Here is a 27481-nt window from a genome sequence, read left to right as displayed (position 1 = left end):
CCAATGGTTGATGGCTGTGCTTTTTTTTTCAACGAAAAAAAACCCCCGTCAATCTTCTCCGTCTTATCAACGATGTTGATTGTGGCGCAATCATCCACAATGCTTAGATGTGTGGGAATGACTGTGAAGTTCACGGGTTTAGGGGTGGTTCGGGAGGGGGCATGTAGACATAGGGGTCCTTGTCCAATAACAAAAACGGAATCCATGAAGGCTATTAATCTGGGGGGGGGGGGGGCACAGCATATGCCGTTCCCCTGTCCTAAAGTTGCAGGGGTGGTTGGCGATTGCACCCCCCACTCTATGTATGTATGTTGAACTTCTTTCGGACTGTATGTAGCTAACCGTGCTAATCGGAGATGGTGGGGGAAGGACAACAAACTAAGCACAAAAAGCAGTTCTAAAGAAATGAGTTTTCAATCGGAAAATAGCCATTCATTTGACCGAATAACAACTCATGACTTAGCCCACAAATCTAACCTTTAATGCGACAGTTCTCAACCTGTGCGTGAAGCCGTTCGTGCAGGTGAAATTTCGATCGTGCGAGGGGAACGTCACTGATACATTCGGGGCGAAAAACATATTAATGCACAACATGAAACAAATGGCTTTCTAACACTGCATTGAGTTATTATGGCACTACAAACACTGGGGCGCCGCGGTGGTGAGAAGTTAACTCCCTCCCCTGGAGGTCGTGGGTTCGGTGCCGACCCTCACACCTGCTGTGTAATTGGAGTTTGCATGCCTCTCTCCCCATGGTCGCGTGGATTTTTCTCCGAGTCCCCCGGTTTATCCATCTACATTTACAGTTAGGGAAAAAAGTATTTGATCACCTGCTGATTTTGTACGTTTGCCCACTGACAAAGAAATTACCAGTCTATAATTTTAATGGTAGGTTTATTTGAACAATGAGAGACAGAATAACAACAAAAAAATCCAGAAAAACGCATGATTTGCATTTTAATGAGGGAAATAAGTATTTAACCCCCTCTCAATCAGAAAGATTTCTGGCTTCCAGTTGTCTTTTATACAGGTAACGAGCTGAGATTAGGAGCACACTCTTAAAGGGAGTGCTCCAAATCTCAGCTTTTTACCTTTATAAAAGACACCTGTCCACAGAAGCAATCAATCAATCAGATTCCAAACTCTCCACCATGGCCAAGACCGAAGAGCTCTCCAAGGATGTCAGGGACAAGATTGTAGACCTACACAAGGCTGGAATGGGCTTCAAGACCATTGCCAAGCAGCTTGGTGAGAAGGTGACAACAGTTGGTGCGATTATTCGCAAATGGAAGAAACACAAAAGAACTGTCAATCTCCCTCGGCCTGGGGCTCCATGCAAGATCTCACCTCGTGGAGTTGCAATGATCATGAGAACGGTGAGGAATCAGCCCAGAGCTACACGGGAGGATCTTGTCAATGATCTCAAGGCAGCTGGGACCATAGTCACCAAGAAAACAATTGGTAACACACTACGCCGTGAAGGACTGAAATCCTGCAGCGCCTGCAAGGTCCCCCTGCTCAAGAAAGCACATATACATACCCGTCTGAAGTTTTCCAATGAACATCTGAATGATTCAGAGGACAACTGGGTGAAAGTGTTGTGGTCAGATGAGACTTTGGCATCAACTCAACTCGCCGTGTTTGGAGGAGGAGGAATGCTGCCTATGACCCCAAGAACACCATCCCCACCGTCAAACATGGAGGTGGAAACATTATGCTTTGGGGGTGTTTTTCTGCTCAGGGGACAGGACAACTTCACCGCATCAAAGGGACGATGGACGGGGCCATGTACCGTCAAATATTGGGTCAAAACCTCCTTCCCTCAGCCAGGACATTGAAAATGGGTCGTGGATGGGTATTCCAGCATGACAATGACCCAAAACACACGGCCAAGGCAACAAAGGAGTGGCTCAAGAAGAAGCACATTAAGGTCCTGGAGTGGCCTAGCCAGTCTCCAGACCTTAATCCCATAGAAAATCTGTGGAGGGAGCTGAAGGTTCGAGTTGCCAAACGTCAGCCTCGAAACCTTAATGACTTGGAGAAGATCTGCAAAGAGGAGTGGGACAAAATCCCTCCTGAGATGTGTGCAAACCTGGTGGCCAACGGGTTTTGCCACCAAGTACTAAGTCATGTTTTGCAGAGGGGTCAAATACTTATTTCCCTCATTAAATGCAAATCAACGTATAACATTTTGACATGCGTTTTTCTGGATTTTCTTGTTGTTATTCTGTCTCTCACTGTTCAAATAAACCTACCATTAAAATTATAGACTGATCATTTCTTTGTCAGTGGGCAAACGTACAAAATCAGCAGGGGATCAAATACTTTTTTCCCTCACTGTAGAAGCAACGTGCTTTTAGAGCAATTGGTTGTGATAAATGTCCACGCGTTAATCTACTTCGTTGAGCTATCATTTGTGATCGCCAGGTCGTTTCTGAAAAAAAGAGCAATTTAGCTCATTGGGCCTTACCTGGTAAAATAAAAAAAAACATTTTTAGTTTAGTTTATTGACTCGAGACATGGACACGTGATATATGTGTGCATTGTTGCCCTAGTGACGGGGGAGGTGGGGTGAGGACGTTATAAGCAGTGGCCTTAATTGGGGGCCTACTTAACCTTGAAGCCTTCAGGCAGATCTCTTCATACCAACTCTTAACAGTAACATACTTCAAATACGTAACCCCAATATCTAATTGTAACATCACCTGTTAAATCATGTTAACCCGAAATGAATTATAATTTCCAGTGACAGACTCTCGGCTAAATCAAATAGTAGCAACGTTAATAGTATTCATACCTTAATGTTCCTGCCCTTTGACGGCCATACTCAGCCCATTAAAAAAAATGGTGGGCTACCCAGGGAATTCTGCTGACTTCGCCAATTTGGTGGGAGAATTGTGATCAGTATTTGGTAAGCAAGGTCTGCCTGTAAATGCACATGCAATTACTACAACGTTTGATTACGGTGAGCCGAAACGCTTTTACATAATGCCTGATGTCGAAACCCCACAATCGATCAGATTATTGGCAGCATTTGCAGCTATAAGTATAAGGTATCAACTCAGTGCTGAAGCATTGATGATAATATTTTAAAGGACATTTACTGAATTGTATGATAAGATCTGGGAAAATTGGTTCCGCGCTGCATTTTTAATCCACAAAACCGAATCAGTATCGCGGTCACAGCTTTTGCGAGTAGCGAGTGATATCTGGTCATCCTCGCAGTGGCTTTTGGCTAACCGTCGAACAATGACGGTCACTGCATCGCGCGCTGCGACCCGTCTGGAACGTTCTTCCTTCCGACATTCGAAAGCCACTGACTGGAGCTATACACTTTAAAATCACGAAGATTGAAAACTTATTTCTGTTGAACTGCTTGTTGTTGTGTTTGGTTTGTTGGCATTCCCTCGCACCTCCGATTGACGCAGTTGGCTACGAAGTTCAACATATATATCTCATATATATATCTGAACCGGTCCTGCACCCCCAACTTTGCCAACCGCCACTGAGCAAAGCGGGGAAGTATGACCGAGAACCCCCCCCCACATGACTGACATGGCTTGGGTGAATGAAGGCGGGCGCGGCGGACACGGCGGGGGTGCTTTATCCATTAGTAGATTGACAACGGCTGAAAATGACCATTGACAATTCTGATGTTGGGTGGCACGCATCGCCGGTAAGGGACGGCGAGTGATGGACATGACCGGGTGGGCAGAATGGCAGCCAAAGGAGGGAGCTCGACCAGCGCGCGCGCCGGGAATGAGCCGAACCGCGGCGAATCGTGCAACCCCCCCCCGCCCCCACCCGAGGTGATAAGTCACATTACGAGGACACTGTGTACCCTTCATTCCCACCCGTCAGCGGACAGGACCGCGGCTGACCATATAACGACGACGACAATGCCGATGACGACGGACGGACAGAACGGGCAGGGAGGAGGGGGGGGTACTCGTGATTGGTCGTTGCTTTGGGGATTCCGCGTGGTTCATCTTCTTGGTTCTTTCGGTAAAGTCACGTAGAATGGGGATAAAATAATAATAATAGAATAAAAAATAAAAATTCTCACGACGTTTCGGAGGCAACACAAGCTTCCGTCTTCAGGTGGGACAGTCACAGCAAGATCGCTATTTTATCCCCATTCTACGTGACTTTACCGAAAGAACCAAGAAGATGAATCCCCGCAGTCTCGAAAGCTTTAAATCGAAAAATTCCGCGTGGTGTCGTGTGCCACACGCGGCGGCCTCTTGGGATTCAGCATCCTGGGAAGTGGTGAGCGGGATCGCCCCCTTGGAGCACGCAGCTGCTAACCCACCCACCCGCACTTGCAGGTGCTCTTCCACCTCGTCCTCCTTCCCACCTCCTCTGGAGGCTATGCCTGGTCTCGAATGCAGACGTGGTGATGACAACGGGCCACGCGCGTTTTAACATTCTTCTTGAATTTACCCGGTTATGTGGTCTGTTTTTTTCTCTCTCTCACTCTCTCTTCCCTTTCTCCCTCTCCTCCTCCTCCTCCCGCCTCCGCTCGCGCACGTCGGGCTAACTGCGTTCGCAGATGTCGAACGCGAGACACGAGGCTGCGATATAGTTTACGGGAGAATTGAGGGACATATTTCCTAGTTATTAAAATAAAAAAAGAGAGGAGCCTCCACTCCCCCGCCCCCCCCCCTTAAGCAAAAGCAAGCCACGGGAGCGAGAAGACTGAGGGCCAATTCTTCCCACAGCGGACCACTAAATCAGACACACAATACGCCCCGCTTACAATGCCTACACATCGCCGTAATCATTGCAGGCTGCACAACATTTAGCGCAATAACGCTCCGCCGCTTGTGGCTCTTTGGATTCTTAGGATTCCGCGGAAATGCCTCGGGGCCGCGGATGTTTGAACTTTGAAGACAACGCTACGGTTTAGCGCTCTCAGCTGGAACAGCCGCAAAGCACTTTGTCAGTGCAAAGTGGATGGGTGTACCCAGTGCCGCGTTCAGCTAGCGCGGGGCCTCTAGCATATGTTATAAAGGGGCTCTAAATAAAGAAATAAAAGCCACATAAATAATCAAACACAACATTTTTACTTGCATATTAAAGTAATTGTATTTTTTCATCTGCTATACAGCACAGATAATACGAAATAACCGCTCACCTTAAGCACCCAGTCGTTCATAAAAGTTGAAGGCGGTATAGTACTATAGTAATAGAGCAAGTGCAGAAGCACTGAACCGGAATTGATAGCTTGAAAGCATTTAGCACGGGGCCCTTGAAAGTGCGGGGCCCGTAGCACGTGTAGCTACTACATGTGTAGCTACTACACGTGTAGCTACAGCACGTGTAGTAGCTACTAAACGTGTTGTAGCTACTACACGTGTTGTAGCTACTACACGTGTAATTGCTACTACACGTGTAGTAGTTACTACATTTGTAGTAGCTGATATTAGGATAATCCTGCACTGGGTGGACCGTTGAGTGGATTACGTTGAATTTCGATTTAAAGCTTTAGTGACTGCAGGGATTCATCTTCTTGTTTCATTCGGTAAAGTCACGTAGAAGGGAAAATAATAAAATAATAAAAATAAAACAAAATAAAATTAAATTCTCACGACGTTTCGGCCACAACACAAGCAGCCGTCCTCATGTGAAGAAACAGAACTGTCGGAAAGACAGCGCTCAAAGCGCTAACCTTAAGTTTGGAGCGCTGTGTATTCGACAGTTCTGTTTCTTCACGTGAGGACGGCTGCTTGTGTTCTGGCCGAAACGTCGTGAGAATTGCATTTTATTTTTATTATTTTATTATTTCCCTTCTCCGTGACTTTACCGAAAGAACCAAGAAGATGGATTACGTTGCTTGGAGAGGGGTGAGAGCCGTGGCGCTGTGGTTAGCATGCTTAACCCGGGGACCCTCATTCGATTCCATGCCACGGTTAACAACTCAACTAAGCGTTTCATCTTACCAGGTAAGGCCCACTGAGCTATATAGCTGTTTCTCAGAAGCGACGTGGCCACAAATGATAGCTCAACAGAGTGGTCTATCACTTGGAAATGTATAGCAGCCAAATACTGGAAACGCGTGCTGTTGATTCTAAATGTGGAGGGGAAAAAAACGAAGGTCCCGGGTGAAAAATCCACGCGTCCACGGGGAGAACACGCAAATTCCAAATATACATTAGGCGTCAGGGTTGGGGTGGAGCCCACGACGCCATGCATACCATGCGAGGTAGTTAACGTCTCGCCATCGTGATGTATAAATCGACCCTGCCCTCCTCGCCCACTTTCACCAACCTAACTAGTGTGGTGATAATAATAAAAAACCCTCCCCCACAACCCATCTTGCTGGGTTTGAACAAAAAGCTGTCAAACAATAACTAATGGGCGGCTGACGCAGAGATTCCAGCACAGAATATCAGAGGTGCCAGCCCACGGTGAGCTGACCTCCGAACCACTCCACCGCTTTGGTCAAGTGGATTGATAATTTAGACGTTAAAGGCCACGTGTGCTAATGGACCAGAGCTGGAGGCTGTACGGATTGTCGTGTGTTGGGCAGATGGAGGAAGTGCTTCTCATGACTTACCTGTCGACCCCTTATCAGTGCCCTTACCTTATCACAGACCAATTCAGACCTTATTGGTCACCCCCGTGCCCCTTATAAATCTCAACGTTCATCCTACATAGTCCCATCGCAAGGGAGAAACACAAACAAATAGATATTTTTGCCCGTATTGAAACGGCTGTACGCCGTATGGACCTGAAAACTCAATTTCTCTCTAGAAGAGCACGGGGTAAACCGTATGGTTTGACACGGTATGTAATGAGGCCACTGCCATCACACTCCAGTTACTCGCTTCAGTCAGCCCTTCTGCGTGTGTCATCTAACACCGGAATACCCAATGATGGACTTTCACGTCCCTTCACAAACGTTAGTCATCACCTGCCAATGCAAACGGGCAATGCCAATGCGTGTGGACTGTTGTATAAATTATCACAATGGATGCACTGCAATTATCCAATTGTGCAACGATAATTAACAGCAATTTCACGATCCCTTGCGATCCTATGATATGGTAATCCACTTAGCACCTGCACACGCTGATTTCATCGTTCCGTCTCCACGGAAGGACCTCCTTTGGTGCGTGTTCGCTCATCTCACGGCCGCCGCTGTCTCATTGTTATCGACCCATAGCCACCCCCCACCCACGTCTAGCAAGGGGCCATCCATTTAGTACGTCCGCATGGAGGGGGGGGGGGTTAACCCAAATGCGTACCGCGTGCGTATGGGGGGGGGTCTACTGACAATGTGCGTACGCATAGGAAACGGGGGGGGGGAGGGGGGGCGGTGTGAAGCCTCGATAATAATTTGTCTACATTGGCCTTTAAATTAGTTAGATAGTCCGGTGGTGGACTTCTCTGTTTGCTTAATCACGTTCATATTATTAACCCTTGATCGTTTCTGTGTGGATTACATATCGGCGGTTCTATAGAATTCGGGGGGGGGGGGAGGGGGAGGGTGCGTCAGGCGTGGGTACGCAGGTGTGGGGGGGGGGCTGTAAAAAGTTCACGTGCCTACAGGGAGGGGGGGGGGTGAAGTTTTTACAGATTGTTGCGGTCCGACTCAATGGATGGCCCCTAACGCGTCCTGCCCAAGCCCACATTCATCACTTTCCTCGAGTTAGAAACGGAGCCGTTTAACGATAATAATAATATTCACGTGTTTAAGCAAGCGGATAGTCCACCACCGGACTATCTAACTCGTTTGAAGGCCAATGTAGACAAATTATTATCGAGGCATCACCCCCCCCCCCCGTTTCCTATGCGTACGGACATTGTCAGTAGACCCCCCCCCCCATACGCACGCGCACGCATTTGGGTTAACCCCCTCCCCTCCACCCTCCATGCGTGCGGACTAAATGGATGGCTCCTTACCGATATAGTTGTTTTATTTTTAGTTCTTGCTCTTCCCGATTCCGATCGACGCGCGTGCACGCTCATCATCATCATCGTCGACGTGGGAATGTTCTCTAATCTAGGTGCAAGGTGCATCTTCCACAATTGCTTTATTGCCCAACGGTCCTGCTGATGAGAGGGGCTTCCACTGGAGGTAGCTTTGGACAGCCCCCTCTGAGGGGTATGTGGCCTACTCTTCCACGAATTACACCACGGTAGCAAAAGCAAACGCGACACACCCGCCAAATGACACAGCGGCCCTCAAAAGGAAGCCGTCTATAAAATAGGCGAAGCTTTGGGCAATGGCCCTGCTATATATGTGTGTGTGTGCGTTTTAATGCCACGGTTTTATTGACCGTCGCCAAATAACGCGTTCAACATTTTACGCGGTGAGAAGAAGAAGAAGAAGGAGACGCAGATGAAGCAGGAGAAACGACAACGACGTTCAAATGCGAAACGGGGAAGAGGGCTTTACAACGTCCCACTCCTTCGCCTTGAATGTCCTCCCCCCCCCCACGTGCGTTCGCGAGGCGTCCGCTGGCGATTATCGTCGGCGGCAGGAGCACGAAAAGCCTGGCAGATGTCGGCATTCGCCCCCCCCCTCTCTCTCTCAAGCCGTGTGCACAACCAGAAGCATCCGACGCTGCAACAAGTTGATATCGATAAGAACGGGACCCCCGTCGATTAGACCGGCCTATCACTGGGGGGGGGGGGGGGGGGGGGTGTAGGCTGTGGCGTGGATACCGTGCAGATAAATTTCCAACGCGCGCGGGGAACGTCAACGCGACAATGCGGTGATAAAGCACGCGGGGATATATAACGGGGACCAGGTGCCTTACTAATGCGAACACACAACATGAAGCAAGTGCCAAACTAACACAAAAAAACACTAACGCCGTCAATGTGATGCCTTACTAATGCAAACTCGCGAACACACAACATGAAGCGAGTGCCTTACTAACACAAAACACGCAAAGACACATGAAACCAATGCATTTATCAACACAACAACACACCAATAAACGGCGTAAAACAAATGCCTTACTGAAACAAAGCACCCCAATACATAACACGAAACAAATCCCTGACTAACAGAACACAGGGCACCAGTGGTCTGGACTAGGAGGGGTTTTTTGAGACACCAACAGATGTTGCGAACCACCGGTTTAGATGGAGTGCCCTTGCCAAGAACATCTGTAACAAGCCAAGCAGCATTTGGTAAACAAGGCTGCCTCTGCTAGAGCTTTAAATCCGCTCCAGAGTTTGCATGCTCAAACAAAATGCTGCTGGAACATTTTAGGTTTGGAAAGGCAATATGCTCGATGAAAACAAATAATGCATTTAAATGTCTGTTTATATTACGTATGCATATTGAGTCTAAGGCAAATAAAACAACTAATCAAGAAAAATGCAATAATTCAAGAGGTGAGATTAACTTAAAAAACACATGGCATCTCCTTGGCTGGCAGTTGTAACGTGATTAATCAGATCCCATTGATGAGTAAAGTCTAGCAACGAACAACAGTGATTGTCACTCTTATCATATGATATATTGGTCCCCGCCATGAGAATGTGGAATCTACACACCACTGGCTCTGGGTCAAACTGGAGAGGAGTGCAACCTCGATGCCTGTAAGACCATGTAGATGCATTGATGGTTCACTACGTGAAGTACAAACAAGACATTTCCACTCACGAATCCACACTGGCCACAGCTTATCACCAAATGGGCCAGTGAAAATATCCTAATCCGCATCCTCCTTCAGCAACCCGCACTGACCAGCGTGGTGAATCAAAAATGATCAAAGCAACTCCCACGACCAACACACAGTGTTGGGGGGAAGGCGGACTTCATCCAGCAGTGGATTGATAAAGGCTGGTCAATTATGAATTTGAGCTATGCAGTATTGAAGTTATAATGCTATGTACCCATTAACCCTGCAATTAATCGTGCTACATTGGGACGTGTTGTCCTTTGTCATACACGTGTTTGGCTTAATGTGTGACGAGAATCCCAGAGAACCAGGGGAAAACCCATCGCACATTATGGTGGCAACACGCAAAGCCTCGCACAGATGCATCCAATACTCCACTGGCGTACTGCCATCGTTTCGCCACGTCACAGCCTTATTATAATAACCGTGTTTATTTTAATAAAGCAACAATAGCTTTCTAATCGTTAAACTATGACCCGACTTATGGCGGTCGCAACTGCACCGCAGGGAAGCCTATCTGTAACGAGTTTACGTAAATCACCTTCCGTTCTGTATCGCCACAAAAATACAAAATATTGTTCAGTTTATTGGCCCATTGACCTTCCAGAGTGCAGACGAATGTTTTCCAGACGCTTTTGTTTAAGCCTGTAAAATGCATTCTGTACTAAAGACTAGTTACTAAACATTTGTATTTTATTTTACCAGGTAAGGCCCACTATACAGCTCTTTTTTCAGAAGTGATCTGGCAACAAATGATAGCTCAACGAAGTGCTTTATCACGTGAAAATGTATAACAGCCAAATACTGTAAACGCGTGTTGTTGATTATAAATGTGGAAGGAAAAACCGGAGGACCCGGAGAAAAATCCACGCGACCTTGTGGAGAGAGACACGCAAACTCCAAATCTACAGCAGGCGTCAGGGTTGGGATCACACCCACGCCCTCCTGTATACCAGGCTATATCGTTAAAAGGGGAGAATATGCAAACTCCAAATATACAGGCGTCAGGGTCAGGATGGAGAGTTATACCAAATAGCCTCTACACACAGAGACTCTCAAGAATTTCCTCTAGCGGACGCCCTTCTGCTAGCAGTGGCATGAGCATGCAATTGCGGGGCTGCCCCTTGTAGCTTTTTAAATGTGTTTAATGAAGACGTTCTTGTTCGAGAATGGTTGACACGCGAAGCTGGGAGACCTGAGGCTACGTGAACGCACATCGCCCATTGCACGGCTCGCTCCACCCAGCGTCTCTGCGACAGATAGCGAGCGACGCCGATGCAGCGTTAACCCAATACAGCGGCGAGCTCGTCAATCAATCCACTGCTGGACGAGGGCCTCCCTTGACCACGCCGTGTCGTAGGGTTATTCGGCCGTGCTTCACGAACCACGCTGGTCGGTGCGAGTTGGTTGAGGGCCGGGGGTGGGGGGTGGCTGGTGGGGTCCAAGGCCAGTTCAGATATCAACCCACGACTGATGTTATCGGCGGCTGGGTTCCTAGCGCAAGACGCTAACCGCTGCGCCACCCATCCATACACGACCCTCCCAACCCTCTTCCCACCCCCCTCTCCCCCCCACACACAGAATTTGTCCGGTGAACAAAAACCGCAACTGAAAGTTGTTTAGTTTAAGGTCGGCCAGTGGTACAGTGGTGTTCACACGCTGCGCCGTAATGCCCCAGAGAGGCCAAGTTCGATTCCCGACCACGACTCACGAGCAGTTGTCTGAACCGGTTCTGAACGTTGAATTGGGACCTGTTTGCTCTGGGTATGACGATGCATCGACTCGTCGGTTGATTGATCGAGCTCAAGGCCACTACGTGAAGTGTGTGTTATATAAGTCATGGGTTTCACGTGACTCCTCCAGCAACCACGAGAGGCGGTTACATTCACGATGTTTCGAATCGTGACCCAATCGCGACAATTACTCGAACCGTTACAGCCCATTATGCACTTAATTACCATTCACTTTGGGGGTCAGCGATGGCACAATAGTTATAGAACACCGCGCTATGAACTCGGTACAGGATTTCGATTCCCAGCGACGACTAACATGATGAGCGAATGATATCCCAATAGCGGTCACTTCACCAAATGCGCACTGACCAGCGTGGTGAAGTATGGTCAAACAACCACGCCGTGACCGTCACGGCGTGGAGAGAGATTTTCATCCAGCAGTGGATTGGTAAATGTCTGCAGATTATATATATTTAACAAAAAAATGTGCGGATAGTGTTAATGTGGTTTTGCAAACAAAATTGGTGTGGACGGCTTGCGGGCTTGTGTGTACACTTAGCTCGCTGGACACAGAAGACAAAGACCTCCCGTATAGCCTTTATAGACTGTTGGGGCAAGTGCTGTTAGCGAGCCCCTATGAAGGCCGACACGGCACACTAGGGGGTGGGTGGCCAACACGACGCCCGGCCGCCTTTGTCTCCCCAGTGGCGATGTTTTACACACCGCACCAGGTACTAATTTGAGGCTGAGTCGACCTAGGGGAGACCCAGGACCGGTTCAGATAATCGTCACTGGTGTTGACCGTGAGCGGGAATCGAACTCGAGTCGCTGGGTTCGTAGCGCAGCGCTTGACACACATACACACACAACGTTAAAGCTTTTGTTCACTATCGGAGGGTGTCCTTACGTAAATTAAGTGCTCGTTCAAAGGGCTCGCATAATGCACATGCATAATGTACGTTGCCTCAGTAATCCCCCCCCACCCCCCCCACATTGTTCAAGAGCGCAGAAGTGTGGTCAACACATCTACGCCTCTATATAAGGAACGAAACAGTAAGACTTCTCCACAAATCTGGCTGCCGCCTGATGAAGCAAGTTGTAAGTACTGGCGAAACGTCGTACTCAGATTGTAAATGTTGTGGCTTGGCTCTCCAACACACCGGTGTGCTGTACTAGTGACGGCTTGGCACGTTCTGTTTATGCGATAACCCTTACTAGTTGGCTGTGTCGGGTGGTGGCGGGTTTACCGACACATTTATATATTTACGCGATCTAACCCAAAAAACCCTCTATCATGGATGATATTGGTCGCGAAAGCCTACGTGTTAAAGTCTTGTAAATTGTTCAACGTTCGTCAAGACAGTGGCTTTTACAAGGAAAATTAGATAATGGGCGACGTTTCGGACAATGGCCCATCTTCATGGCACGTTAAATATCACAAACGCTACCTCTCTTTGGCCTCTCATGTATGTACAGTACAGTACTTTGAAAAAGGGCCATTGCCCGGAACGTCGGTTAATATACTTACTTTGTTTTAAGACCGCAGTGTTATTGACGCATAGCAAATATCCACAGGTCCCAATCGAGGAAAAAACGATACGAAGTGACCATTTGGGGGGGGGGAGGTCAATATGGGTTGATGCCCCCCCCCTTAACATCATTTGAGATCCTTTGGCCACTTGGACCAAACAAGACTGACCGAACCCATCGCGCAGCCCCCCCACCTCACCGCATTTGGCATCGGCTCAGCTTATATATTGAGTTCTATTTTAGTACTGTTATCAGCCCCTTGCGTTCGCTTGGTTGGTCGGGTGTGCGCGTTATCAGTCCGGGTCCTAAACCGCACGGGGCAACTCTGCAGAAGTCTGAACTCTGCCGACTGTCCGTGAGCATTTAGCCCTCTCCCACCACCACCACCACCACCCCCGTCTTTGCATTGCCGTTGTGTCGTGCGTAACAATGCAGCCACGTGTTGTTAAATAAATAGGCAAAGACCCGTAAGCGCCTCCTTTCATAATATTTGTCTCTCCACGTTAAATAAACACGCACAAGTGTTGTTTGACAAACCCCCTTTGGCCGCGCGGTGTTCTGGAGGTACCACTTTACAGCCGGCATCGGTGTTAATACAAGCAAGCAAACTCTTGATCGGATTCGACATTCAGCGTCTCATTAGCACGGTCAGGCTTGATTGAAATCAATGCTGGTGAGCTGCACTATTTGTTTTGTGCCGAGACACATTTCTGCACGAGTATCTCTTTTCCGCACTGACATACACACACACACACACAACGCCCTATAAGTGCTACACTGAGAGACGCATCCACATCATCGTTATCATCATCATCATCATCCTTACACTTGTTTAGTTTGTTGTCCTTCAGCGCACCTCCGATGAGCCCGATTAGCTACGTACGGTGCGAAAGAAGTCCAACATACATAATACAAAAGACTGCCACTCAAGCAATTTGCATTCACGTGTTCACATTTAAAAACAAAAACATTTTTTTTTAACACGGTATTATTTACAATCAGATTGCAAGGGATTGATGGCCGACACTGGTTCGTTCGTAGCTTTGCAGCTAAAGAACAGAAACACGCTCGGGAGGACGAGAAACGGTGGAGATGATTATGGTGATCACAAAAACACCGAGACCAGATGATGATGATCACAAAAACACCGAGACCAGAAGATGATGATCACAAGAACACCGAGACCAGATGATGATGATCACAAGAACACCGAGACCAGATGATGATGATCACAAAAACACCGAGACCGGATGATGATGATGATGATCACAAGAACACCGAGACCAGATGATGATGATCACAAAAACACCAAGACCAGAAGATGATGATCACAAGAACACCGAGACCATATGATGATGATCACAAAAACACCGAGATCGGATGATGATGATCACAAGAACACCGAGACCAGATGATGATGATCACAAAAACACCGAGACCAGATGATGATCACAAGAACACCGAGACCAGAAGATGATGATCACAAGAACACCGAGACCAGATGATGATGATGATCACATGAACACCGAGACCAGATGAGTCCATGCGCATGGGGCGAGATGGATCGTGGCTTCGCGTGACCGCGAGCGATTACGACGACGTGCCGATGGAGGCATTCATTCAGCAGTGGATAGAGCATGCCCGATTAACATTGTCATTATTATCGATTATGATTACAGCTCCAGCCTGACATGCATACAACCGCGCCGACTTACACGCACGACGTGTCTCTGTGTGTGCGTGGTTTGTGGGGAGCGGCGGCGTGGCGGTTCGCACAGCGGCGTTACGAATCCAGCGACTTCAGATCTCCGGGTGGCAGTTGCAGCGCCTGCACTCTACGCCACTTGCACTACGCATTTCAACGTCTGTTCTTGAGGCAGGGGGGTTGCCTCTTTCGCAAGGGATGTTTCAATCTAGTCCCGGCTTCTCAGAAGTGCGCGTGTGCGTGATCAGCGGCGGAATGCAATACCTGTGTACACTTGCTTAATCGGGGTTGAACGGTGGTACAGCGGTTAGCGTGTGCTGCGCACGGATAGCATCAGTGTCAGAACTTGTCGCGGGTTCTCTGTCCAAGAACCCATCAAACACCCCCCCTCCTCCCCCCAGCCTCTCTTTTTCTCTCTCCAATGTACAAATCCGCACTGACTACAATGTTAAAGTATGGTAAAGTTAGCACGAATAATCCCCGCAGTAGCCGTCATAGCGTGGCGAGGCCATCGTCCGTTCGGTTTCATTGAGAGTGGTTGGAATTTATTTATTATATTTCACGTGCAATTGTTCTAGCCTCCGTGTGCTTGGGTTTGTGGCAGACGCTTGCGGTAAGCGAGATACGAAACGCACAAGAACGGCGTTGGCTCACTTGCGCGGCACGTTTTGTTATTGGCAACGCGCAAGCGACGTTTATTGAAAAAAAAAACACCCGGAGCATTTCGGTCGTGTTTGCCAAAGTAACAGCGAGGTCCGCTGACGAACGCCCAGGGGCTTTTGAGCGAGTTTCCATGGAGGGTGAAGGATAAGTGGACGATTCGCATCCAGCAGTGGACACGGTTGTGATTTTTGCCGAGCCTCTCCCGTGCGCTCGGGGTTTTCAGCGTCCGATCCACGCGCGCGCGAGCGCTCCGCTCGCGCGTTTCGCAATGTGCGCGTGCGTGCATCAGTCCACTGCTGGATGACGACCTCCACACGCCGTGCGGGCAGTTTTGTGGCGGCACGGGGGTGGGGTGGGGTTGTTTGACCATACTTCACCACACTGATGATGAGTGTGCGGATTGGTAAACGCGGAGGGGGGGGGGGGGGGGAGTGGTAACGTAGACGTGGAGCGCACAAGACAAAGATCCCCCGTGTAGCCTTAACCGACTGTTGGGGCAGGTGCCGTCAGCGAGCACCTATGAAGTTCGGCACGGCACACCAAGGGGGTGGGTGGCCAGCACCACGCCCGGCCACCTTTGTCTTCCCAGTGGGGATGTTTACTGAACACACCGCACCAGGTACTCATTTGAGGCTGAGTCGACCTAGGGGAGGCCCAGGACTCTACTACCGCAACCCGGTTCACGTACAATACGATAAACAATGTGTATTGTGATAATACAATCACACATCACATCATCTTTGAGAATCCGCCGCTAGATTAATAATGTAGCGTGATTAAATTCTGTGGCGATCCTGTAGGTCCGTTTAGTCATACTTCACCATGCTGGTCAGTGCAGTTTGGCGAAATGGGAGGGGCGTAGGAAAAGTCACCACCCCGGGGTTATCCGTGACCGGGAATTGAACTTTAGTCCGCCGGGTTCATAGTGCAAGGACGCTAACCACACCGCACCACAAATCTCCCGGGAAAAGTTACATAAGTGAAATGTACATGCTACACGACGCACTAAATCAGAACACGTGTAACAATGGACAAACGTGCATTTCATTAAGCCGTGCGCGTGTGCATCTCTATGAATTGATTCATTGTAACGGAGCCTCGCACAACTCCTCGAGCCACCCACTTTGTTCGCTCACCAACCACGACTAGAACACGCGCACACACACACACACAGCTGATCAACTCCCCACCGTACGACGGAAGAAGTGTCTGTTTATTTCGTCTATGGGTCTCTATGCGAATCCAAAGTTGTCTGTGTACGTCTGTGGATCTTTGACGTGAGTCAAAGGCTCTCTACGTGAATCGATGGGTCTCTAAGTAAGTCCGTGAATTTCCATGTGAGCCAATGAACCTCCAAGTGAAGTCTATGAGTCTCCGTGTGAGGATTTGGGTCTCTATGTTAATATGTGGGTCTCTATGCACGTCCGTGAATTTCCATGTGAGCCAATTAACCTCCAAGTTAGTCTATGAGTCTCCGTGTGAGGATTTGGGTCTCTCCGTGATTTTATTGTTCTCCGTGTAAGTCCATGAATTTCCATGCAACTCAATATCTCAAACCAAGGGCAACCTCGTAACGCCACTAGCCACTTTCGATCTTTCCCACAAGCAGATATTTCACGCGTGCACCACCACGAGGCTACAGAATCCGAATCTTTGTTTTCGCTGGAGGATTCCGATGAGCTACAAAGCTCTTGATCACTCCTGCATGCTCCCACCGGCTCACTCATCAACCTCGATGTGACTACAGCGTAACCCCTTGTCGGCAATCAACAATCCACTCCCCCACCATACAGACAAAAAAGAGGTGAGACCACCAATTTGTATTGCTGTTGTATTATTATAAGCACACAGTGTAAGCCAATTAAACTGTTTATGGGAACACACAACACACGGGCCTATGCAGCGTTGGCATCGCAGGCCAATTGAGCGGCGGTTCGGACTGAAGACATTCAAGATGACAGTCTCTCTCTCTCTCTCCTCTCTCTCCTCTCTCTCGTCACTTGATTGTGCTGTCTTATCAAGGGGACATCTCACATTCGTGTCGCATGAAGTCTGTTGAATGCAGACTATTTTCACGCGATGGTGCTCATAAATTACACCCAATAATGTTGATGATCGGGTTTCTCTGCTGCGTTATAATTTGTATTATTGAAGGGAGGGGGGGTTAGGGAGGTCCATCTTCTCGCCTATCCTCAAATAGCGCTAAACACACACACACAAAATAGCTCGTGTAATTTCCTTTACTGCTGCGAAACCACCGATCATTAAAACATTCTCGAGGCGGTTTGCAAATAAAGAGAATTGCATACATATCTATGTTTAAATGCGGGACACTTTCCTATCGCAGTGTATTTAAAAAAAAACACAGTTTTAATGCTAATTTTCAGTCTATCGGTTTGCTTGTTCGAACTCGGGAGAGCTTTAATTGCCGCGCTGACAGTTTCCGCTAATCAAACTATCAACACGATGTCCGAGTGCGAATGGGTGGGAAAACTTGAGCCAAATTAAATAGACACCCGGGCTGGGACGGTAATTACAGGGCACACCGCATGAGCATATAATCCCCTCTCTCCTTATCTCGGTATCATCATCATAATCTCTCGAATATCTCTCCCTCTCTCTCTCTTACCTCTATCTATGTCTCTGTGTGAGTATGTCTGTGTGTTTGTGTGTAGGAACGGGCGTGGTGCTGGCCAATCACCCCCTCGTGTGCCGTGCCTGCCTTCATAGGTGGCCGCTCGCTAAGAGCATTTGCCGCAACAGTCTGTTAAGGCTATACGGGATATCTTTGCCTTTGTCTTTGTGAAAAGAGGTGGCACAACTGGTTCGCGGCATCGCGCTACGAGCTCCTGAACCCGAGTTGCGATCGCTGGCGATGGCTAACATCAATGGCGAGTGATATCAGATCCAGTCCTGCCAGTGCCGGATTAAGCTCGTGCGGGGCCTGTAGCTTATGTTATTAAGGGGCCCTAAATATTAAAAGCACACATTTAAGATTGCATAGTAAAGTAATTGTATTTTTTCATTTGCTATACAGCCAGATAATACGACAAATCGCTAACCTTAAACACCCAGTCGTTCGTAAAAGTTGAAGGCAGTATAGTACTACAGTAATAGAGCAAATGCAGAATCACTGAACCGGAATTAATAGCTTGAAAGCATTTAGCGCGGGGCCCTTGAAAGTGCGGGGCCCGTAGTTACTACTACATGTGTAGTTACTACATATGTAGCTACTACATATGTTAGTACTCGTATGTAGCTACTACATATGTAGCTACTACATATGTAGCTACTACATACGTAGCTACTACATACGTAGCTACTTTTGCTACTTGGATAATCCGGCACGGAGACCTGCCCATTTTTCACAGATCCAACCTGCAATGACCAGCATGGTGAAGTATGGTCCCCCATCCTCACCGCCACCTCCCCCCCACCATGACTGACATGGCATGGAAAGGCCTCCATCGATTGGTGGACAATTCCCGTATCTCTCCCAAAGCTGGATGTTTCAGTATGCGTGTATGTGTGTGTATATATATGTCGGTGTGTATTCACGTTGTTCACTTTAGAACATTTTCAAGCAAATCACTTGAGTTTCATAGGCGCCAGCGCACCGCGCTATGCACCCGGCCACCCGAGTTCGATTCCCAGCTACGGTTAACAGCTAAACCAGTCGTGGGCCATTCCCTCGATCGCCTTTGTCTTCGACGAGTCTCTGGAGGCGAAGACATTGCCGGCCGGGTGGCGTTGCTCTGGCCACGCCGTTGCGTCGTGGGAGAAATGCCGACCTTAATAAGTGATTGTTAACAGCACTTGCACCAGCAGTATATGTCCTGGTCTACTCGGGGGCATGCCTTGCGCCGTCTTTGCACTCGAGAACTTGCGTAGGTAAACATCACATGGGCATCTTTTGCGCGGTGCATTGAGGCATCTAAAAAGAAACGTCCCTGACAATTCGCCGAACGTGCGATTCAGACCGCCGAAACAACGGACTGTCCTTTCTGAAATGTTTGGACTTTGACTCGTTCCTAACCAGCCCGTATGCGTGATACGTTTCCACGCGTGATGTGTTCAGGTGATCTGGATACAATTCAGTCCTGTACCCCCCCCACCACCACCCTCCGCAAACTAACCCCCCTCCCCTTCACCAACCCGCACTGACCAGCGAGGTGAATAATGGTCAAACAACCCGCACGATCGACACGACTTAAAGGAGACCTTCATCCAGCAGTTGATTACAAACGACGCTACATTGCATTAGATACACGCACACACACTCATCGGATTATCGATTCACTAGGTAACATTGCTCTCAGAGGTAACCCACGATTTGTTTCGCTCCAACACGTGAGTGAGTGATTTAGTCATGTTCTTGTTTTGTTGTCACGATTACGATTTCTCACCATAGGCTTCAGAGGCCACGCAACGCCGAGCGGCCAGCAACAGACAGCTCCGGCGGAGGTGCGTTGGTAAGAGTCGAAGGTGTATTGGTCAGAGCTGAAGGGGTATTGGTAAGAGTTGAAGGGGTATTGGTAAGAGCTGAAGGGGTATTGCTAAGAGCTGAAGGGGTATTGGTAAGAGCTGAAGGGGTATTGGTAAGCGATGGAGGGGTATTGGTAAGAGCTGAAGGGGTATTGGTAAGAGGTGAAGGGGTATTGGTAAGAGATGGAGGGGTATTGGTAAGAGATGAAGGGGTATTGGTAAGAGATGGAGGGGTATTGGTAAGAGCTGAAGGGGTATTGGTAAGAGGTGAAGGGGTATTGGTAACAGATGGAGGGGTGTTGGTAAGAGATGAAGGGGTATTGGTAACAGATGGAGGGGTATTGGTAAGAGCTGGAGGGGTATTGGTAAGAGGTGAAGGGGTATTGGTAACAGTTTAATACGTTATGAAACGTAAGCGGTGATCGTTTTAGAAAACTCACTGTGTTAGTCTCCGATCGCGATTCACAAGTGTCCCGTTCGCGGACAGAATACACGTGGCCTTTAGAGACAACTTTCCAGCGAAAGGAGAGCTTTTGGTGTTTTTTTTCTCCAGCACGTGCAGAGGCTCCCGACAAATTTGAGTCACGTGAACTCTGCGATTGTTCCAACGTTGGAAGGGGGTTGTTGACCGGGCGGATAATTACGAGCGACGTTGTTTTGTTTAAATACGGACGCTGACAACAACAACAAAAGTGCAGAAAAGAGGCATGGGGAGAGAGAAGAGACGCCCACTCGGAGTTACGCCGACGAACGGAAAGAGGGAACTCGTGGATTTGAGACAATGCGCGCAATCCACGTACGTCGAGTTGACGGTTGAGAAACGTCAGGCTTAGCCGTCGCTCGAAGGGATGATGGCCAAATGGCGACGCTCACGACGAAGTGGCCACCAAAGGGAAACACAGAAACAATGTAATTATTTTTTATAATTTTTTTTGTCTCTTGGTGAGGTGTTACTCTGTTTGTCCATCTGTGCTGCCCAATACATATATTTCCCTATGTATGTATCTCTGCTACCTTGTACCTCGTATTTGTTCACTCTGTCTATGCTGGTTTGTTCAACCCAGAGGATGAACACGAAATTTAGCAGTCTTCTGAAATTCGTGGTTAACCAGGTCAGTGTCTAACTGTGTTGTTGGCCGACTGGTTTTGCATCACGTTATTTTTCTTAGGTTTGTTGAGTTTCTCGTCTCTCATCTTCTTGCTGTATTTGCCTCCGTACAGTTTAACGTTCTCTATGTGCTACGTACGGGATGTCCCCCTATGTGCTCCCTCACTATTTGTTTTACACCTGATGATGATCGCTTGTGTTGCGTTCGAAACGTCGTGATTTATTATTATTTTAATATAATTTTCTACAAACGTGACTTTACCGAAAAAAAACACCAATGAGTATAGTAATTTATGCAGTCACGAAAACTTCAATTCTATATTATACACTGAGCCGTATGAGTATTTTCCAGGAGGGTGCTGCTGGCGCTGGTTTTTTGTGATGAGATTTTTTTTTCATCCACTTAACGATGAGTCGTTGATTATCCGAGTGGGAGGAAACCGGAGCACCCAGAGAAAACCATCACGCGTGTGAGGGGGCAACACTCTATCCCCGTACAGAGGGAAACAGATGGCGATTAGTCCACTGCATTCTTCTGGCGGGCCAGGGTATGGCAACCTCCCCATCGTGCACGGGAAGGGGAGTTTCACAGCCAAGCTGTGTGCGGTGATCCACCAACCCTCGCTGCTGCCACCCCACGCTGCTGGACAACAGGAGGCCACGTGCAGCAGCGTAGCCACCGCCGCCGCCCGGCTAAAATCAACATGACGATGATTGTTCGGAAAAAGTAAATGGGCTTGGGTAGGACACGATGATGATGATGGCCTAAAGACGAGATTGGCGACGGAATGGCAGTCAAAGGAGGCAACGTACCCGAGAAGGCGATCACCGTGAAGCGAGGCGATCAGCGCCTGCGACGGAGCGTGACGGATAGTAGCGTCGCGGGACAGCGAGAGATGTGTGGCGGCAGCGCAGGGAGGCCTTCATCCAGCAGTGGATATACCATGGGTCATAAAGATCACTACATTTCTTACGTGTCAATGGGTCAATGTAATTGTCGTGTCATGCTTTACATCGCTTGGGCAATCCTATGCCGGATGACGGTCTCCCCCACGCCGCCCTGTTGGTCATTGAGGTTGTTTGACCATGCTTCACCACGCTGGTAAATACGGATTAGTGAAGAGAAGGCGTGGGTGGGTTGGTGGATAAATTAAGTGCGGGGTGGGGTGTCCCGTTCCGCTATCACTCTGCGCTAATGTTAATTGTGGTCGAGTGCACAGTGCAGTGCGCTAACCACTGTACCACCACTCCCCTCTCAATGAGGTATACTGGCTACCTTAATTCAAGCTAAACTCGTATCAGACGTATGCACACACCGGTACAGAGTTTACTTGACGCGTCATGCCCATAGACACTCCTTGGGATGGGACAAATACGTGTACTAATTAAAGATACGCACATTGCCGCTCCGCCAATATTAAAATATAATTCCGCCACTTTGGCGATTAAAACGCGAATTTATGTTTGAGACAAGTGGCTCTGCGCTTGCCCGTTTTTTTTTTTCATCGAACACGTGTCCCGGTTAAAGTACGCGCGTCATACGTTGCGATACGCATTTAGTTTCGCTCGGAAGATACAACAACAAAAGACAAAAACGCTCCTTCGTTCGTGCTTTGCTCTAAAATGCAAAACCGCAACGCTTGAACCCACGATGAGAACGACGGCCGTGCAAGTTCTGAGCAGTGCGCAGTACGTTGTGGGAAAGATGGAAAACACGAAACTAGGCGCGGACGATGTCCATATCTCTATGAAGAGCGATCTTAATTTTTGCGGTTGTGTTTTTTTTATGAACTGCTTAGTGCGTGATAACTTTTTTGTGTTTTTGTCCCAAGCGTTCATTCTATTTTAAAGCGAACTGATATCGCTCGGACGCGGTCACAAATATCTAACGCAAGCGTGAGTCTGCAATGTGTACGCGTGTTTGTTTCCTGCACCTCCGATTAGCACGGTTGGCTCCGTACGGTGCGAAAGAAGTTCAACATATATACTGCTCATAGACTAACACTACCCATAGACTCAGCACTGGCCCATGGACTCAACACTGCACATCCGATTAGCACGGTTCGCTACGTACGGTGCGAAAGAAGTTCAACGTACACGCGTACACAGTGAACTTTAAAAAAACAATGTGTTATTCTTGTGGTAGACACGCGAATCCGCGCTCACGTGTGTTCGCTCTGCCTGTACACGATCTTTACCGCACGAAATCGACCTCGCATTTTCCATTCAAGATGACAGATGTCAAAATGCCCTTGTCCGTGTGCGTCCGCGGGTCATCTCACGGAGACTCAAGGTGCAAGGCGCGCTGGCTTATGGCTAACGCAAAGCCTCGTGCGCGCCCTGAGAGTGTGGGGAGTGGCGGTGTAGCGGCCAGCGCGCAGCGCTACGAATCCGGTGACCCGAGTTCGATTCCCGCTCACGGCCAAATACCAGTGACGATCATCTGAATCGGCCATGGGCCTCCCGTAGGTCGACTCAGCCTCAAATGAGTAGCGTACTTGGTGCGGTGTGTAAACATCGCCACTCGGGAGACAAAGGCGGCCGGGCGTGGTCCCGGCCACCCACCAACCCGCCCACGGTGTCCCGTCCCGGCCTTCATTCGCTTCCAGAACTTGCCCCAAAAGTCTGTTAGGGATATACTGGGGGGGGGGGGGACTTTATCTTTGTTTCACGGAACTCCGAGAGTTCTGTGCTGAAGTTGTGTTGCGTTTAATTCGTATACAACACGTTTCGCGTAGTGACACGATACTCCGAGCGAGTTTAAAATCGGGAGTTGGATTCTAACCGCGGTGCGACCTCTCACCGCAACACATTGGCAGACCTTAAGATCCCATTCGTTGCGTTTCATTTAAGTGCATCTGCATTGTCCGAACACGTCTCTTTGTTGTGCGCAGCTTACACACAAACAGATCGCGGGCGAATGTTGCATACACATACACACGGAGACAGAGAGACGCACTGACAGCCACAGGCACACACATGCACACACGCGCGCGGAGAGACACGGACAAGCACGTGGGCGCAATGCCGCCACCGCTGCCGGCCGCCGCGTCGCGCGAGCGCGCCGGTCAGAGTCGGGAGGCGGCATCAGGCGAGTCGAGTAGACTACAACTCGCGGCACCACGAGCTTCCATCCACCGTACGTCCGGCAGAACGCCATCACCAAGCAACCACCCACCCACCCACCCACCAACCATCACCACCAACCGAGCAACCACCTTATCTCTCCTTACCTTGTTTGCGCTGAGGATTCGCTTGCTTGCGTCGCTGGCAGCGTGCGCTCTCCGACATGTCGGCGAACTGCGCCTGGAGTGTGTGTATCATGACCCGTGCGGCCGCCGGGTGATGGTGGGGGTGGGGGTGGGTGGACAAGAGAGAGCGACACCCGGGCACAGGAGACGAACGAAGGGGGCGAGAGAGGAGAGGACAACCTTAGAGAGAGAGAGAGACAGGAGTGGTCCGAAGATGGTGCGGGGGGTGGGGGCACGTGTTGGTGAAGAGGGCGGGAGGCCACGCGGGCGGGGATGAAGGAGAGCCCTCGCTCGCTCTCACTCGCGCGCGCTCTCTCTCTCTCTCTCCTTGTCTCTCTCGCTCGCTGCTTTCGCTGACTACTCTGGTTGTAAGGGCAGCCGTAGCCACAGCTTGATCGCTACCAATGTGCTCTACCCCCCCCACCCACCACCACCAACCACGACCACCACCCGCCCACTCCTCCCACCCCTCCCTGATGAACTCTCTCCTCCTCCGTCCTCCTCGTGCCGTCGCCTCTTGCACCGCACGTGGCGATCCGGTCCTCGTCTTAGCGACTCGGGCACGCACTCGTCCTGCCCCGTGTCGAGTCCGCGCTCACCATCACCATCATCATCATCCTCATCATCCTCATCATCATCATCATAATCTCACTCACAAGCGCAAGTTCAGTGAGCGCGCGCGTGCCCGTGTCCCTCTCGGAATTAAATCGCCGTCAACAGCAGCAGCAGTCGTAGCCAGCGACACGGGACCATAGCAGTGTGCATCGACTCGCGCTCTCGTCTTGTCGGACGCCTCTAACAGCGTACGGGCAACAGTCGTGATGTAGACGGGGTGGGTGGTAAGGGGGAATTTGCTCGCTAAACTTCGTCCGCGTTCTCCCTGTGTGTATTTAAATCTAAGTCTACGGAACGTGCACGCGTGTCGGAATTCCCGTGCAGTGCAGTGAGTGTGTTGTGTGTGTGTTTGAAGATACTCGCGAACAGCATTGCCCCAACAGTCTGTTAAGGGTGGATCTCTGTCTGTGTGTGTTTCGCATGGCGACCACATCAGCACAAAGCTTCCGTGCGCCCTTCCATCCTGCGCAAGTGTTCGTTAGCAGCACTTTGTCCACCCCCACACCTACGCCTACGAACAACCAGGGTTGTTAAAGGCCGCGTTGCATCTCTCCGTTCGCGAAACTTTGTTAAACCGCGCAGCGCGCCCGTAATTCTCAACCGCGGGGGGGATGAACCGACTGCACTCGCAGCGCGCTCACCGCGTGCAGCGCCGATCAGCTTGTGAGTGCGCAACGCGATCACCAGGAGACACATAGGTGCAGGCGTGAGCGGTGAGCGTTCGTGATAGCGAGTCTTGGTTTAAAGGTTACGTGCACGGGACAGAGAGGGGGAGGGGGGAGGGTATTCCGACACCTTTTCATCCCGAGCCATGTAACCGCATTTTTTTTTTATTAAACGTACTGCGTCGCAATTCTATACGACGAGAGAACGCTATCGCGCGATGGGGGTTTTCGCGGTTGTATAATGTGCAGCTTTAAAGAGTGCGTTTCTTCTTCTTTCTTTCTTTCTTCCTTCCTCTTATTCTTATTCTGCTTCTTCATCTTTCGGATCGCGTCGCGGCGCTATTCGGCACGATGTTCCGACGTTTCGCGGCGCGCGCTGAATGTGTTTCCCGTTGAAGCTCCCTCAAGAAGGCCGCTGCGAAACGTCGGGCGGTCCCGCGCCAGCAGCAATCGACTCGCGTTACAGCCCGAAATAAAGTTGGGGCGTCAATGTAAAGCGGTCAAAAATAGGCGGACCGCGTTTCGTAAATTCGTTGTAGAACGAATTTGCGCTTATTTGCGCATAAGCCGCGTCGACACACGTGAAACACACATCCACTGAAACACACACAAACACATGCAGACACACGTGAAACACACATCCACTGAAACACACACAAACACACGCAGACACACGTGAAACACACATCCACTGAAACACACACAAACACACGCAGACACACGTGAAACACACATCCACTGAAACACACAAACACACACGCGCACAGAACTATAGTTAGTGCTGACCGACCAGCGGACACTACATAACCACAAGTCGGCATGACAACAGATAGAGAGAGCGAGACTAAAAAGTGTAATAAAGAATCAACCCGACCCGTTTAACATGCGCAAGGTGGTATCGTAAGCTATACGCGCCGCTATCTCAAACCAGAAAGGAAACTCAGGTGTGTATATATGTGTGTGTGTATGTGTGTGTGCGTATATATGTGTGTACGTATGCAGAGGTTATCAAACAAGGCTGCGGCTAATACAAGACCGCAACGGCGGATATTTGTAATGGTTGTGGTTGTAACCTGAACGTGATTACCTTTGATTCGATCGCGCGATTGTGAATGCGGTGCGTGGGGAGCGGTGGTGTGGCGGTTAGCTCTACGCTACGAACCCGGCCACCCGAGTTCGATTCCCGCTCACCGGCCGCCAACACAAAGTGACGATTATCTGAGCCGGTCCTGAGCCCTCCCCTAGGTCGACTCAGCCTCAATTGAGTACCAGGTGCGGTGTCTGGTAAACACATCGCCACTGGGGAGACAAAGGCGGCCGGGCGTGGTGCTGGACACCCACCCCCTCGTGTGCCGTTCCGGCCTTCATAGGTGCTACTCGCTAACAGCACTTGCCCCAACAGTCTGTTAAGGCTACACCGGGGATCTTTGTCTTTGTTTCTTCCATTTCGATGCGCTGTACGTAGACTCTTAAGACCCCGTCAGTCGACTGACGATAGCTTAAGCTTAACCGTGATGTACATCTTTTGTAATTGTTATTATGCTCTGAGAGAATGCCGAAGAGTTTAGACAAGCATTGTGCCGTGCGTTAAGCTGCAGTCGTTTTTTTAATATCGTTGCGCAATTTTAGACGATAATAATAGAAGACAATAAACAACAACAAACAACAACAAATCGGAACGATATTTTTCGCGCAAGTTTTTTTTCCCTCCCAATCACGCAAGATGAGTTGAGTCATTGCAAGCCGTACGTGCGACGCACGCGCATAACGCATTCCACCTGTACTCCGACTGTCGTGTCACCTCCGGTGAGCACGGCTGGCTACGTGCGGTGCGAAAGAAGTTCAACATGCATACAGTGAGGGAAAAAAAAGTATTTGATCCCCTGCTGATTTTGTGCGTTTGCCCACTGACAAAGAAATGATCGGTCTATAATTTTAATGGTAGGTTTATTTGAACAGTGAGAGACAGAATAACAACAAAACAATCCAGAAAAACGCATGTCAAAAATGTTATAAATTGATTTGCATTTTAATGAGGGAAAAAAGTATTTGACCCCCTCTCAATCAGAAAGATTTCTGGCT

At 49.2% G+C, this 27481-nt stretch overlaps 1 protein-coding gene across 1 annotated transcript in view; it reads right to left on the bottom strand.

The window, feature by feature from the left end:
- The window catches only part of LOC116948639 (zinc finger E-box-binding homeobox 2-like), a 100455-nt gene extending 75931 nt beyond the window's left edge, over nt 1-24524 (bottom strand). Inside the window, exon 1 of the mRNA XM_032965523.2 lies at nt 24102-24524. Coding sequence (XP_032821414.2) covers nt 24102-24192 — 91 coding nt within the window. The 5' untranslated portion in view covers nt 24193-24524. The remainder of the gene's footprint in view (nt 1-24101) is intronic.
- Nucleotides 24525-27481: the final 2957 nt, after the last annotated feature.

Source organism: Petromyzon marinus, chromosome 34 (assembly GCF_048934315.1).
Source record: "Petromyzon marinus isolate PM22_M1 ecotype Great Lakes invasive population chromosome 34, UKy_Petmar_22M1.pri1.0, whole genome shotgun sequence".
NCBI lineage: Eukaryota > Metazoa > Chordata > Hyperoartia > Petromyzontiformes > Petromyzontidae > Petromyzon > Petromyzon marinus.
Note: the sequence above shows the minus strand (reverse complement) of the source record. Positions and strands in the feature narration are given on the sequence as shown.